Source organism: Plectropomus leopardus, chromosome 4, assembly GCF_008729295.1.
Source record: "Plectropomus leopardus isolate mb chromosome 4, YSFRI_Pleo_2.0, whole genome shotgun sequence".
Taxonomy (NCBI): domain Eukaryota; kingdom Metazoa; phylum Chordata; class Actinopteri; order Perciformes; family Serranidae; genus Plectropomus; species Plectropomus leopardus.
In genome coordinates, this window is record NC_056466.1 from 8,892,261 (window position 1) to 8,908,356 (window position 16,096).

General features: G+C 38.6%; 1 protein-coding gene across 1 annotated transcript; it reads left to right on the forward strand.

Moving 5' to 3' along the window:
* Positions 1–5,907: 5,907 nt before the first annotated feature.
* On the forward strand, positions 5,908–13,736 carry sp6 (Sp6 transcription factor). Its single transcript, XM_042484335.1, has 2 exons — positions 5,908–6,112; positions 10,973–13,736. Exon 2 carries the CDS (start codon positions 11,088–11,090, stop codon positions 12,012–12,014), a length of 927 nt encoding a protein of 308 aa, XP_042340269.1. The 5' UTR covers positions 5,908–6,112; positions 10,973–11,087; the 3' UTR covers positions 12,015–13,736.
* Positions 13,737–16,096: the final 2,360 nt, after the last annotated feature.

A 16,096-nucleotide genomic window follows, 5' to 3' on the forward strand; every position in this document is an offset into this window, starting at 1 on the left:
AACTGAAAGCTTGAGAAATCAGACTTATGTCTCACATAAACTATTTTGACCTTCAGCGAAAAGCTTCAAAAACTTGTTCCTGACTAATTACTGTAATTAAAAATACAATAGCTACTAACAAGCAATGATACAGCATGTTTAGGGTGTGTAAGACATGGGCAATATTCCAGCAATAAAAAGTGTTATATAGAGTGATGCAGCAAGGATGACATTTATTGGCAGGCCAACTCGGAAGTTAGCGTCACACTGGTTCCCTCACCAAAAAGACAATAGTGTTTTTCCATTAGATTCTGGATTATTGCAGAATAAGTTTTGAGGCAATCAGAATTTTATGTGATACTTACAAGTTTTGATCAGCAAGGTAACCCTTAAAATAAACACTACTTTTATGACTTTTTAAGCCTAAATGCAGTCGCCAGAATTAAAAAGTAAATGAACTACACCACGGTCGCATGACTTTAACGTCAGAACCACAACGAGGCTGTAAAGCTGTGTTATACAAGGTGACATTTTGTAGTCTCATTTAAGCCACTTCAGATTCAGATTCAGAAAACGTTATTGTCTGTCGTAACAGAAAATCATCTTAGATGTGGCTCAACATACAGTGCAAAACAAACTCGGACAATAAACAATAAACAGCATGTGTTCCTAAAAAAACAAAACAGAATAAATACATAATACAATAATTTAGACAGAATAAAAATCACAATTTACCACTGTGTGCACAATAGCATTGTCTTTATGTAGATGTATGGATCATTGCTTTTAATTTAAGATGTTTAATGAAGACGTTTTTATACCTGTTTTTCTTCTTGGCTAAGGGGACGTTATAGCAGCGAGGTCGCTGGTGAGGTCAGGTGATGGTAGTAGCTGGAGAGACTTATGTAGAAGTTGAGTGGGATCTTTTATAATGTGATCGGCTTTCCTTTCAGCTGCTTGGGTATGATGTGCTGACAATGGAGTTTGGGTTGTACCAGCTATTTTACTTGCCATGATCCAGGAAAGCTTTGATTTATCATTTATGTTTGATGTATTTTATGTTGTAGAACAAAACGTGAAAGTCTCTTAAGCTTGTGTTAACCACAGACCTTCTTTCAGGCATCTTACCAAAAATCCATTCAAAAAACAAAATGCTTTTGAGACTCATTCACGCAACGGTTTTCCTAGTTATCTATAGCCATTAAATGAATAGTTTTACATTTCTGGAAAGACGCTTGTTTGCTTTCTGCAAAAAGATTGATACCACTCTAATGTGTGTACATTCATTATGAAGCTACATCCAGCAGCCAGTTAGCTTAGCTTAGCCAAAAGACAGGAAACAAGGAAACAGCTGACCTGTCTGTGTTCAATGGTAACAAAATCTACCAACAGTACATCACCTCTAACAGAACACAGTTAAGTTGCAGTTTACATCCATATCTGTCCAGGCTCATATGAAGCCATGACAGTAGACAAATATGGATGTTGCTGCAAAGAAGCCAAAAAGTTTTTCTAAAACTTCTAAAACTTTCTAAAACCCAGCACAGAAGATCTATACAATCAGCAACTTTCAAGGTGGGAATCTGATCTGATATTAGAGTCACCAATTCAATATCTGACCAAATTTCTCTGCTTCTGTTCCTGTTTTTTCAATTTGTATTCGACTGATTGCCATATCCTTAAAAAGCACATCATTTTTTACTATCTAGTTTCTAGACCCACTTCAGCACTCCCTATTTTTTTCTTATTTTATCAAATATGAAGTAGTTGCTTGCAAAACCCAAAAATAAAGCACCAGGCTAAATGAATCCTTTGCAAAAAACTGACTAAAATGCATTTACTAAATTCACTCAAAATTAAGCTGTTGTTGTTTTTTTCAAAATTGTTATTTGACATTATTTTACAAATTATCAGCTTGATTTGTAAGTACACTGTTAGGAAAAAACTGCTGTGATGGCTCTCTGTCAGAAAGATATTTCATGGTTAAGAAAAGTCATGGTTTGGTCTACAATTAACAGATTTCTGACAGACAGCCATCCAGGCAAACCTCTTCCATGTGCTGTAAGTACACACCTTGCATAATTTCCGCTTAGTGCAAAACTGTATAGAGCATTTCAATCTTAATACTGCATGCCAAACATTGATACTGACATTAGCATATTCTGCTTTCTAGTCTGATTAGTGAGAACTAACGTGGTTGGATGGGTTTGGTCTTGAGACATCAACAGTGTTAAACCGTAAAGGTCAAAGGTGCTGCAGTTTTATAAATAGATGTTACTTCAACACACTGAAATTCACAGGGATTTTTGCTGGATCGATGACAAGAGTAAATGTCGCTACTTCGAGGAAAAGCCTCCTCGCAAGAGCATTTAAAGAACCACAAACATTTTCATGTACACTCAAAATAAACTCTTATAGACAAAAAATCTGTAAGCAGTGACAGACATAAAAACTGTCAAACAAGCTATCTAAACACATCTAAATCATTAGGCGAATTTGTAAGCCCCTGCTTGAATTTGCACTGTAATTAAATGTTATTAAGAAGCCTCTGTCTGATTGTGCTGCATTGTATTCATGAGGAAATATGCTTGACTATTTAAAGATGTCTGTAAACACCATTTAGACGAGGTGTGTGGTCTTGAATTCAGCGCCCTGATCTTCTCTATGTGTAGAAGTATTATACTGAAAGATATGAGATACAGAGACATTATACCAAGTTAATTTCGACTAAGTTTTAGATGTGTCAGCAACAATTTTGTCATGTTTAAACTTTCAATGTGTGAATATCCTTGCAATTATATCAGAATGCTCACTGATGTACTGTAGTCTAAGCAGAGGTCCTGTCAGGTAATGTGCTTATGTTAAAGACATGGCTTCAAGGTGTGTATAAATCTATCATGGCACGCACTGGTTCAAGACTTTCTCAATATTTGCTGATTGCCTTGTGGTTTCATTAAAAGATGCAGTGTTGGGGAGCAACTAGTTACATATAACAGGCTACAGTAATTAAATTATAAAATAAATGCAATTGTCAGTTACAGCTACTGAGAAAAATGTAATTGAATTACTGATACTAATCAAAATGGTGGTGATCACAAAGGTGTTACAAATGAAGAAAAAATGTCAGCAAAAAGTTTATATGTTGAATAAAACATTAATTATGTTGCTTGAAATCTTTTTGCCATGCAGGAATACCTCGTTTTACCATATTTTTGGACAACATTGGTCAACAAAGTGAGTACACTTGCACTTATGTTTTTAGGTCTTCTCAGCTTTATTAAACTGTTTAAAACATTTGTCAGAAAAGTAATCAAATGTAAAAAGTTGCAGTACTTTGATTAAGTAGTTAAAATATTTAGGTGATTTATAACATTGTTAACAGGGTAACTAGTAATCTGTAACCTATTTCTTTTAAAAAGTAACCTTCCCAACACTGGTGAGATGCTCATGTAATGGGTTCAAACTCAACGTTTGTAAAATGCTGCTTCAGAGAGGGTAGGAAGTCACTTCCCGCCGGCCTGTCTGTGGTCTGTGTTTGTCAGTTGATTTGAAGCTGCTCCACCAACATGCTCTGACAGGAAAGGAATTAACTCAGCGAGGAGACAAAATTTAAAAAAAAAAAAAAAAAAGCCCTCAAAGGAAGATGATGTTAAAAACTATTAAAGGTGTGATGCACATTCGAAGCCACAGTCAATTAAACTCTGACATATTACAAGACGTGCAACATGGCACGTACGAGGAGTCTTTTGTTGCAGTTCAGTCGTCATGTTAAACACAGTAATATTTATGAGATAATGTTTCTCTGAATGGTTGAAGTCGTTTTATAAGCAGAACTGTTTTCTGCAAAGTAAGATTTCCAGATTGTGTCTGTGTTTTGGTCCGAGCTAAACCACCTCTGAGGAGTGTCCGCAATCAAAGGATTTCCAGGTCTGATTCACAGGCTGCAGTCACTGCACAGACCAGGCTACTGAACCGACGCCGTGCAGTGTGTAAAAGTTGATTTTTATTTGGTACATCACCAATACTATGACAAAGTGTCACATAAGGCATCACAATGATATGCCAAATGTTTCATGTTTGTCTTTATATTTATGAAAAGTATTAAATATTAGTAGTTTTGAATCCAAAGTGCTGTGGTAAAGAAGTTATTTTAATACCCAAAATATTGTTTCCTCATATTGACAAGGTATATTAAATGGAACTTTCTGGATTAATCCAGTAAGTTGACTTAAAATTGTAAAGAAATAAAAGCTGTTGCAATTTTTTTTCTAACATCTAAATCATTTTATTTCCGCAGATGTAAATACTGATAAAATAAAAGAATTGAGTGGTCAAATTTTCCGGCAGACCCACAGCAGCAGATCTCAGTGGTGCGTCGTCTGTTTTAAGATCAAAGATGTACCCCCCCTCAATAAAAACATAAAAGTAGCAGGGTAGTTTTAGTTTGACAAAATCAAAGATATTTCAACTGTAAGCTGATGCAGAAAAGGCACACATTGGTGTAAAAATATTCAACAGAGAGCAGGAAATTAAGTGTTTGATGCTCAAATTTTGTGGTGAAGGACCCCCCCCCCCCCCCTATTAATGTATGTTTCCCGTGAGTATTTACATGAAATCTACGCCCTTGTTATTGTTGAATCTTTTTAAGTGTCGACTAATGTTGCCACTGGTATGGTGGAACTAATTTGAACTGTTGGTTTGTTGAATATATAAAAATATGTATATGTTATGAGTCAGAGGTGACTTGGGCTCGAGTCAGACTCAAACCACAAATTTGATGACTTTAGACCAGACTTGATAAAGGTAAAAAGACTTCAATTGGACTTCAGGCCTAAAGATTAAAATGTATGTGCCTGAAAACATTTCATTTCGTGATTCATCTAATGTGAATACTATTCATTCCCAGCAAGTCTACACTTAATTCCCCAGATCCACTTTGTTTAAGCCAAATCCAACAACATCTAATCTAGTTGCAGGAGAGAACCCTGACAAAATAACTTTACGTTACTGGGTGCCCGTTGAAAAATTGACACCAAACATAATTTTTTGTTAACATACATAAACTACACGCTGGTCAATGAAAAATTGCAGTGCAAAACATGTGATCAAAAATTACTGATGAGACACAACAACTTCCAACAAACTTATTTTCTTTAACAAATGAGTAAATATTTTTAAAAGCATTTATGATTTTTGTAAATTTAATATAGGCCTACTACTCTGATGTTAAAATGGCAATATGTTCGGTGAAGGGTGTATTATGACTTCTTTAGGACTTGAAACTCAAAGTTTCAGTCTTGGGACTTATCAGTCTTGACTTTGGACCTGAGTGCTAAGACTTGAGACTTACTTGTGACTTGCAAAACAATGACTTGGTCCCACCTTTGTTATGAGGTTTCATGTTATGTCTTTAAAATCTTAGTCTAAAAAAAGGGACACGAAACTATGGCTTTCAAAAAAATGTCTTGAAGTTACTTAAAAAGTGCAATATTTTCCTATTGTGTAGTACAAGTATACAGTGAAGTTTCCTAAAAATGGTGTTGGAGATCATACAGAATCACACATCTGTCTGCACTGTAGTTGAGGGGATAAAAGAGCAGAATTAAACTTAATATAACATAAATTAATAATCTTATTTTGCTTCGTAGAAATAACACATATTAAATTTAAAATGAAACATGTAATTGCATCCTCAATTTGGAACCTCTTTTGATAGGGACCCAGAATATGAAAACAATCTGATTTTGGGCAGCTCTGACTGAAAAGTCCTGATTGATCCGCGTGTTTTCACAGCGCGAGCCGCTTCCTGAGCTCGAGCCGAGGAGGGCGCATCTTCAGAGGAGCAGCCGGCTCACCAGCAGGGGGCGGAGCCTGCGGGGACTAAGACGCACAGCCTATCATAAAGTTTGTCACTACTGAGAGCGCTGCGTACCTGTGCGCCAAGACGCCGACATTGCCTGACTTGGACCGCTCGCGATGGAGAAAACCAGCTGAAATATGATTAGGATACTATTTTTCTGCTTTTCGACGAAGGGAAGAAGAAGCAGAGCTGAGCTGAGACAAAGCTTCTCCAACCAGGGTGCATTTATTTCAGGAAGAAAATAACAACAGCAGCAGCTCCAAGGACAAACAGGTAACTCGGGACTTTGAATTTTCCATCACTGTGACCTACAGTAAGCGTTACAATCTCATCTGTTTACATGATCTGGATTACAAATGAACTCATCTTCAGTAACATTACCGGGAATTATTATATTGATCATTTATTAAACTGTAGGAATATCCTGTAGGTTTCGAGTTATCTAGAGAGAACTGTAAGTCCTTGTTTGAGAAAATTAATTTCACATTGAACACTAAAGAGGAAACACAAAGGTAAGTTTCAGTAAGTGGAACATACAAATATGCACCATAACTCCTTAGCCTTGAACATTAATTAAAAAGATATGAATTTCCCATCAAGAAATCATAAGGGCCACCACAAAACCTAAAATTGTAATTTATTTTTTACAAATTGGTATTAATTCCTGTCCTGTTTGCTGTATTTTAGTTTGTGTTCTGACGTCAAATAAGTTGATATAGTAGCCTTTGTTAAATTGAAAAAATAATTGTCACTTCATATAGATGATTTTGTGCTGAAAAAGGGTATGGTAAACAGTTTTATGTGCTGTATAGAGGCAACATCCAAATTATTAAAAGACAGCCCAAGAGTTCAAGATTAAAGCATTAATTTCATTAATAAAGTTCAGTGTTAGCCACCTGCATAAAACAAAAATCTGTGTAGAATATAAAAACATAAAGTCCAGATTTTCAGGTACAAAGTGCGGTTTATATTTAACTTAACAGTTTTCGGCAGTAAAAAGTCAACAGGCTGAACTGTGGGTGTGGAGGGTCAGTTTTAGTGTGATGTGTGTTGTTTACTTGGATACACACTATTATTCAGATGTTCTGTCTTAAAATCTTAGTTTTAATAGCTTATGTCGCACAAGGAAGAGATAAAGATTCATTAGGATTTATACCTGCATATTTATTTACTTATTTTTGAAAATGAGTCAAATCTGAACATTAATGCTGCTGAGAACCACCACTTATTGTTGCTGTTTATTTTAAATTGTGGTCTAATGTCAATACTATTATTTTTTTCTTCTAAAGTAGTGTGCTATAAAGTTTTCATGTCTGCAATGGGAACAATCCACAGAGACCCTGTGAAACTGATGAAAACTCCTGAAGAAAGAAAAGAATAACTTGAATTTACAGTAAAAGACAATTATGTAATAGTAAATCGTAAATGCAATAGAGGGAGAAGATTCTCAATTCAGATTATTTAGGACAAAGTTTTCAAAAAAGTGCACATAATTGCACAAAACTTGATAATATCCATTAAATTAGTGTGTTTGTACAACAATCTGGACCTGTCTGATTAGAGTTTTAATTAACTCTGAAAGGGTTTTCTTAAAAAAAATGTGATTAAACTGATGATTGATCAAATGCAAGTCTCTATAAGATATACTGTATGCACAGTGGTGAAAGAAGTATTCAAATAATTTACTTCAATCAAAGCAGCAATACCAAAACGTAAAATACAAGTAGTGCATTATAAATTTGACTAAGCATGGAAGTAATAGCAACAAAATGTATTTAAAGTATGAAAAAGAAATTTGCAGAATGGCTCGTATCAGTGTTATATTATCATATTATTGGATTGTTTTTACGTTTACTAAGTGGAAAATAATGTTGGAATTGGTCGGGGTGAAGCTAATTTTGGCTACTTGAATATACTTATGCTGGATAGATTTATCTAAAACAATGTCTATTTTTTTATGAACTGATTACATTTGTTCTGTTGGTTATAATGAGAATAATAACAATAACTGTAAAAAAAAGTACAAAGTACTATATTATACAGTGTGTATACTGTATAAAGTAGTATTAAAATTGAAATACTCAAGTGAAGTATACAATTACCTCAAAATTGAACTTGAATTGAAGTACATGTTTTTAGTAACTTTCCACCACAATAATATCTTGACAGTTTTGACAATAAATCAGACTTTAACTGCTTTGCAAGCCAAAACACCTGTCACATTTTGTACATCGGGTTTTAAATAAAATCCTGTCAGTATGGGGATATATATAATCTCAATGTCCATGAAAACAAAAATACTTAAATACATTAAATTGTATCCAAAGAATTCCTGTTTCAGGACAGCGTGTGATTGTAGGCTGCTTTTGAAACTTGTATTTTTAGTAGAAAATCAGGAGCATCGAACCCGCCGTCACTGAGGGTGTCCGCTCAGAAGCAGAAGGAGGATACGAAAAAAGCTGTTGTCACAAGAAATGCAGTATAAACTGTCTTAAAATATGTAACAGAGAATGCTTTTGGTGCACTTTTGTATGAACAAGTGTCACACAGACACTCCTAAATCACTGAGGACGTAAAGCTGTCAAACATATCTAAACTATCTCGGCTCTTAATCATACAGTTAAAGCGCAGTTAGAGAGCAGCTCTCCATCTCCTGCTCTGTATCTCATTAACTTCACCCCTCACTCAGGTGTGCAGATGACATTTTAATTTAACATCCAGTCAAAGTGTTTTATAAATTCTAATATAGTCAGTTGTTTTGCTCCTACTTATCCAGATCTTTATCGGTCTGGGGTCAGGCATTTGGCATTGCACCAGTTCTTTGTGTTTATTTTAAAGTTTTTGACAATGTCAAGCATCTTTTCTATACATGGGCACTGAGGAAAGGCCAGAAAGTTTTGATTTTAACTGAAAAGGCAATTGAAGTTCATTGTGGTACGCTCTCCTGACAACTGACCTGACCCCTGCCCTATTGATGGGCTCCACTGCATCCATCTTGTACTCCAAACAGGTTAAAACAAACTACTCCTAAGTGCCATTTGACCCAAAGTGGCTTGTTTAGAGTGTCCACAGACAGTCAGCATTACTGTTTTAACTGTGTTGTTCTACGTCTGGGATGAGCTAGGATGGGAGACTTGAAGGAGGATTAAACTGGACTCATGAAGTATGCAGGAAAATGGACTTAAAATGTAATCATGCAATAGACTAAGATAGCAGATTAGCAGTCTGAAAAAAGGATGGTTATTATGTGAGAATATCCTCATCATTAGTTCCTCAAATCAGACCAAAAAGTATAATAAATGACTGTTAAAACTCCAGAAAACTGCACCTATTGTAGTGTTTTCATGTTAAAAATCAAGAGTAAACTTTGCTCCCTCTCTGCGCCTCTTCCCGATGGCAGACTTGTAAACCGTGGGCTGTGCTGGGTCTTGGACGGGCAGGTTTTATGACCAAAGCTCTGTCATTGCTCTGCACCATCCTCCTCTGCCGCCCCCCTTGAGGCCCCCTTGTGCCAGCTGTTTCCCTCTGGAGCTCGTAGCGCTCCCAGCACTTTTGTGAACGGAGGAGGATGCCGCTGTCTTCATTTGTTTACGGCTGTGTCAGTAACAGCGGAGTTGGGGGGACCGTTCCGTCATGAGTCGCATTCCCAAAAAATTACAGAGCAGAAGCTCTGGCTCCAGGCCGACATGAAATAAATCAGCTTGACCTTTAACACCAGACCTTTCATTAGGGAATTCCAAACTAATTGCTTTACGATTTCATTGTGACTAAAAAGCATCTCCGAGTGAGTTTGACTGAACCATTGAGAAAGACGTGTAATCCTCTTGGTTTGACCGTATTGACTCAACAAATTGAGATCTACTGAGGGGATCCTTCACTGTCAGTCAGTCTGACACCACCTGTGTGCTGAAACACATGCACTCCCCACTCCGCTACATATCAGACAGGATGTATGTCTTCCACTGGCGCTTGACCTCTCGTTTCTTGGCGACCTTGCTTGTCAGATATGGTTTGAAGACAAGTGATCTCAAGATACCAACCTCTCGAGCTTCAGTCGTCTTTACTGTTTCCTGCCGTAAAGATAATTGTAGATGTTCGAGGATGGGGGTGTGGTGGAAGTCAACAAGATTGTTTGGGGCTAGGACATGTTTGGAGACGAGCACAGGTCCTGCAGGCTGGCAGCTTCTTGTCATAAATTTCCACAGGCTTGTCCAACTTTAACAAGCTTTGTGCCACCTTTTTTTGAAACCAGCACCCCTCCCCCTGCTGACTGACGACGTTGAGGTGTACATACCTGAAGAGAGGGACAGGATGCTGTTTCAGAGCGTGTGCCCGTAATTATATACATAAAGTTAATTGTTCTCATGTCATTGTTGTTCTCCCATTCTCAGGCTCCTGAATGCCGTCAGTCTGCAACTGTTGATGCGTTCTGCCGCCAGTGTGTAAGAAGCGGGCTGTTTTACGGGGCTCCTTTTGTAACTTGCCTGGAGGGCTGTTGTTGTAAATCATGTGTGATTCATAAAAAAACTGGTTCTCCTGTCTGCCAGGTTTCATCTCCACAAACCTCAGAGACGTACAAATAGACTTTGGCCTGCAGCCATACCTCCCTGGAACTTCTTCCTTTACCAAACTGCTCCCCTGTCAACACTCCCCTTCACTCTCGTCCCTCCCCCCATCTCACCAGCATTTATCTCCCCCCTCGCTGCTGCCTCTGCCTCTGCACAGGGCTGATGATGTTGTTTTCTTTGCGCTTGTCTTTGACTGTCCTCCATGGGAAGTACCTGGCAGCGGATGCATGTGGCAGGCTTCTGCCTGGACACGTCTGTCTCCCCCTCTCTTCTGTCTCCTCGGCCACGCAGCGTGAGAACTGCAGTATCCATGGCAATGAAGGAGGTGTGCTCTGGGTTTAAATGTTGTAGACAGGAGGATTTAGACCTGAAAGTCTGCACCTCTGAAGTTCAGAAACGTTAGATCAGCAGAAGCTGAGTATTTTCAAAGCCTTTCAGACATGAAAAAAATGACCTCAAGACTTCAAAGTCATGTGGTTCAGTGAAGTCACTGAGAAAATGCAGCTGAGTGAGGAAGGCCGAGCTGATACCTGATTTAAAAAGAGTTTGTTCTTTCTTTCTGCAGGTTTTTTCAGTGCATCGCCATCCCACCATGTGCTAATCTTCTCAGCATTAACCAAAAGATAGTGAATATTTTGAGCGGACGACCTCATCAACAGTCACCTACACCAGCGTCTCTCATGGCCCACCCTTACGAGCCTTGGTTACGGACAGCACCACCAAGTGGCAGCTCAGAAGACATGAACATCCCCTCCTGGTGGGACCTCCACAGGGACGTCCAACCAGGGAGCTGGATTGACCTGCAGACGGGGCAGGGTGTTGGTTTGCCTCCAGTGAGTCCGGGGAGCTCCATGGGCTTGCAGCACTCTTTAGGGCCGTACGGATCCGACCCGCAGCTGTGCACCCTGCCTCCAGCTCAACTCACCCCAGCCTCGCACTCATCCCATCTCTTCCCCCAGGATGGCTTCAAGATGGAGCCGATGGCACCTGAAATGCTGCAGCAAGAACCGTTCTCCCTGGAGGAACCACAGGAGAGCACTGTCTCAGCCCGGCCTAAACCGCAGCGCCGTTCCTCTTCCAGAGGCGCCGGCCAGGCTGCATGCCGCTGCCCCAACTGTGTCCATGCCGAACAGCTGGGCCAGAGCACTGACGACAGCAGGAGGAAGCACATGCACAACTGCCACATCCCAGGCTGCGGCAAAGCCTACGCCAAGACCTCCCATCTGAAGGCTCACCTGCGGTGGCACAGCGGGGACCGGCCGTTCGTCTGCAACTGGCTCTTCTGTGGCAAGAGGTTCACACGCTCTGATGAACTGCAGCGCCACCTTCAGACGCACACTGGTGCTAAGAAGTTTAGCTGCGCGTTGTGCCCGAGAGTGTTTATGCGCAATGATCACCTGGCCAAGCACATGCGCACGCACGAGTCGCCGCCGGGACACGGGGAGGAGAGGGTGAATGGAGACGGGAGGATGGATAAGGGCTTTGATACAGCTACGCCCCCTCAGTCGTCCTCAAATGTGTCTGCGTCCGACACCTCAGAGCCTCCGCTGAAGCTGAAATGTGAGACAGACCCCTCAGTGTCCAGCGTCACAGGGCAGTCCGGCTAAATTCATCACTTTCAGAGGGGTTTTTTTGCAGTTAAAGGTTGACATCGCTCTGTCATAGAGGTGTTATAGAGTTACGATAGAATAGAGAATAGAAAAAAGGTTGGGAGAAACTTTTTCTTGTGAAAGTTGGATGGAAGAGAAAGTGTTTGTCTGTGGTCCTGTGAATTTATCGACTGAGCTTACTCAGTGATAATCTAAATGTTATAGCACACAGAAAAAAAACAGGAATTTTACTGATTCTGTGGAAACCTTGCTCTGTATACTAAAAACGTGGCTAAGGAGGCAACCGAGCTAAAGCCACAGCTTGTTGCCGGACTTCCATTGCTGCTAGAGCCACGAGTAGACCACGAGCCTGGAACGAGACTAACTGAAGGTGGTTTGTTAACATGTTTACAATGAAATTAATCAAATGTGTTACTGGAAGATTTAGAGAAAAGTTTGTCTCTAACACAGTTTAATATTACCAGTTTCAAAGGCAGCATGCTTTTGAACGGAGAAAAGGAGACAATCTTGTTTTAACTACACTGTCTGTGTGTAGCCTACTGTGCAAGTTGTGATAAGACACTGGAATATAATACAGCCTTTTGTCTTTTTAAAAAGGTCAGAAAACATTTTGGGTGGTGGACAGTACATGCCGTTAAACTAACTGTGTGTGTGTGTGTGTGTGTGTGTGTGTGTGTGTGTGTGTGTGTGTGTGTGTAATCGGTATGTGAGTAATTAAAATGGAACATGAATTGAAAGAAAAACATCAATAACACTGTGCTGAGGCAGCATGCTATAATGTTGATAATAATATTATATAACATAATATAGTATAATGTCATACAAAAAAAAGGGAAATCCATGCACTACAAAGGCACCAAAAATGGTGCTCTTCTGTTGCCAACTTAGGTATGTTGGCGAAACATTTGCTGATTATTATGCAGTAGGAGAATGTGAACACTGGTTCAGGTTATCAGATGAAACACAACAACGCAAAGAAAAGTGTGACAAAGATGTGAAAAAGGTCAAAAAGAAAACTAACTGAACCTTAAAAAATGTAAAGAGGTGAGAGCCTCTGAGGAAGGAGATGAAGCTGAGCTTATGATCACCAAAGATGGACATGGAGGGAAAATGCTGCCATAAAGTTACACACTTATAACAGCCAATCAAATTTGGTATAAGCATGATTTAACCAGTCCGCCCAGTATCAACACTACAGGATGCTGGTGCGTAGGTAGTACTGCAGGGGTACTCAATATTTCAATATTAAAGGGATGGCTTGTATATTTTGAAGTGGGGTTGTATGAGGTGCTTATCCATAGTCATTGTGTTACGTACATCAGTCTGCACAGCCCCGTTTGGAGAAATGGCAGGAGTACCATCAAAGCAGCTGAGCAGTGAGCTGCTGTGAAGCAGTCCGTAAAAACATGTATTTTAGCCACCTAAACAAATCCCACCTAAAAAGAAAAAATCAATCTCATATTAAATGCAGGGTATATATTTTCACCGCTTTACCTTGTCATCACACAGTGATGGGGACGACGGTGAATTGATGTAATATCGCTCCATTGAGAGACAATGAAGCCAGACTCCATTGAGAAAAACAGTGATTTAACATCACTGAACACAGGAGCTGCTGCTCTACTTCTGACTCAGTTAAGTAATGAGTTTGTGTTTTAGTGTGACTTTGGCATTTAAAAATGTTAGTTCAGAATAACGAAAGTCACACAATAACACAAACTGACCAACTGATCGAGGCAGTAGTAAACCAGCAGCTCCTTTTTTCAGTGAGCCAAAATTACTTTTTTCCCAATGAAATCTGGTGGCTTCAACAGAGCACAGATGAGGAGTTGAAGTCGCTGTCTGATGGCAAGGTAAAGCTGTGAAAATATTCTTTGATTCAACTGTTGTGATCTTTTTTGTTATATTGAGAGCATTTTTTTGTGGCTAAAATACACTTTGCTATTGCCCCCGTCCACAGCAGTACATTGCTTAGCTTCTGGGTCTTTACGGCTGCTGCTTCTGTAAAGTGGGGCTGTGCTGACTGCCTCTTTCTGTATGTAATAATAATATTAATAATAATACTCTGATTGTGGATAAGAAGGCCATACAAACTCTCTCAAAAAAATCTGAACTATCCCTTTAACAGTTCAACTAATTACTGACTTGTCGTGATAAACTCAGTGAATTACCACTTAACTCTGCAGCTCTACTTAGTATGCTATGTTGTAGCAAATTTGAGCTTCTGGCCCACAACTTTACAATTTTGGTCCAGTCTCACCAACATGTCAAAATGTTAAAAACAATTTTACAAATTTCATACCTTATGAGGTTCGGGAGGTGGTGTGAGAAGGAGGTTGTCCTACCAATGCTCCAGGTGGACCTCATTTAAGTAGGTTTATACAGTTCTTCCAAATACCGTCAGCTCGATAACCATTTGCATGTCAGATCAAGCTATAGCCCCAATCATCAACAAACACGGTGTGACGGGCTCATCCCTCAACACATTTTATTAACAGCTGAAGGTGTGTCTGCAGTTTTTCCATGTTCACTGACAACCGAAACTCACTTAACACTTTTTTTTCAACAATTTGACTCAGAATTCACATGCAGAGAGAGACTGTGTTAGCAGTCTAGTACATGAAATAAAATGCAGTTGAACAACGTAAACATCGCAGGTTGTTTAGGTTACTTGTTTGGAATAGTTTCATAATCAATATTATGTGATCAATAGTTCTGTAGCGAGCAGTGTGAGCAGCTTTACAGTTTAAAACACTATTAGGATGTATGTAACCCATCACAGATGTTAGGCTGAGATTTCTATATATTAGGGAGCTTACATTGTTGGAGGCTCATGATTTCTGTATTTATGTATAGAAGATAAGAAATGGGAGACCGTTCTTAAACAGTCAATTATTGTGTATTGACTATTATTATTATTTTCCTTTTGATGTCATTTTTGATAGCCTTCTTTTATGTTGGTCAGTAGAGCGAGATGGACAACTTGTGTTTTAAATGGTTGCTGTAGTAAATGTTTTAGTTGACTGTAATAAAATTGAGTTCTAAAACTTTTAATAAGTTAATTATCGTGGTGTAATAACTTGTATTTAATCTATTATTGTCCTTTAAATAAAAAACTATATTCTGTGCCCATGTTGAACCTTTATTTACAAAAGATTTCAGTTATTCTGTGCAGTTTAATTTTCATTCAAGTACAACTGCAAACAACTTTATTGTTTATTTATTTATTTATTTTTACAATTTTGAGTTTTTGGGGTATTTTTTTTTTAGGGTTTTTTTTGCAATAGTAGTATTACTAGTAGTACTAGTAGTAGCAAAGGAAGAAGAGGAAGTTTTTGAGCACGTACATTTTTTGATGTTAATATCAGGCAGGCCTATTACACTGTTGATGATTTTAATAATAAAAGAACTTTTCTACTGAATTATATGTGATTTTGAATATATAAGACAGGTATGTGTCTTTCCAAATCGTGTCAATTTAATTGAATACACAGGTGCACTTCAATCAAGGTGTAGATACAGCTCAAAGACGATCAAGAGAAATGAAAGGCCCTGAGCTAAATTTCACGTGTCAAAGTAAAGGGTCTGAATGTCAATGCGAGGTATCAGCATTTTATTTTTAATACATTACAAAAACATCTACAATCCTGTTTTCACTTTGTCATTGCAGGATAGGCCTGTTCAGTTTAGAGCAATAAGGGAATATAGTGAATTTACAGCAATTTATACGTACGTTTTTTACTTTTGAAATATTGGATACTTTCATCTTTTCAAGCCTAAATTTTTCAGTGAAAACAAGAATGGACAAACTTGTCCACACTAAGGCTAGAAAATGGAAACGACTGCTTTGAATTGCTTTGTTAAAGGAATACTTCATAATTTGTAGGCTACCTATATCATTACTTCACCATGCTAAGTTGAATTCAGGAAAACAACTTAGTTTTGTTTTTGAAGGCCTACACAGTGGACAAGTAATCCAAAAACAGAGAAACGTCTAGATGAAGTAAAGTCATGGAAGTCTGTGTTTAACAGTAAAACTAAGCTACTACCATGAGCATTAAATAAGACAGTATTATCAG

Bases quoted from the DNA above. Each gene is read 5' to 3' on its own strand.
- sp6 (XM_042484335.1), top strand. From the start codon at position 11,088: ATGGCCCACCCTTACGAGCCTTGGTTACGGACAGCACCACCAAGTGGC.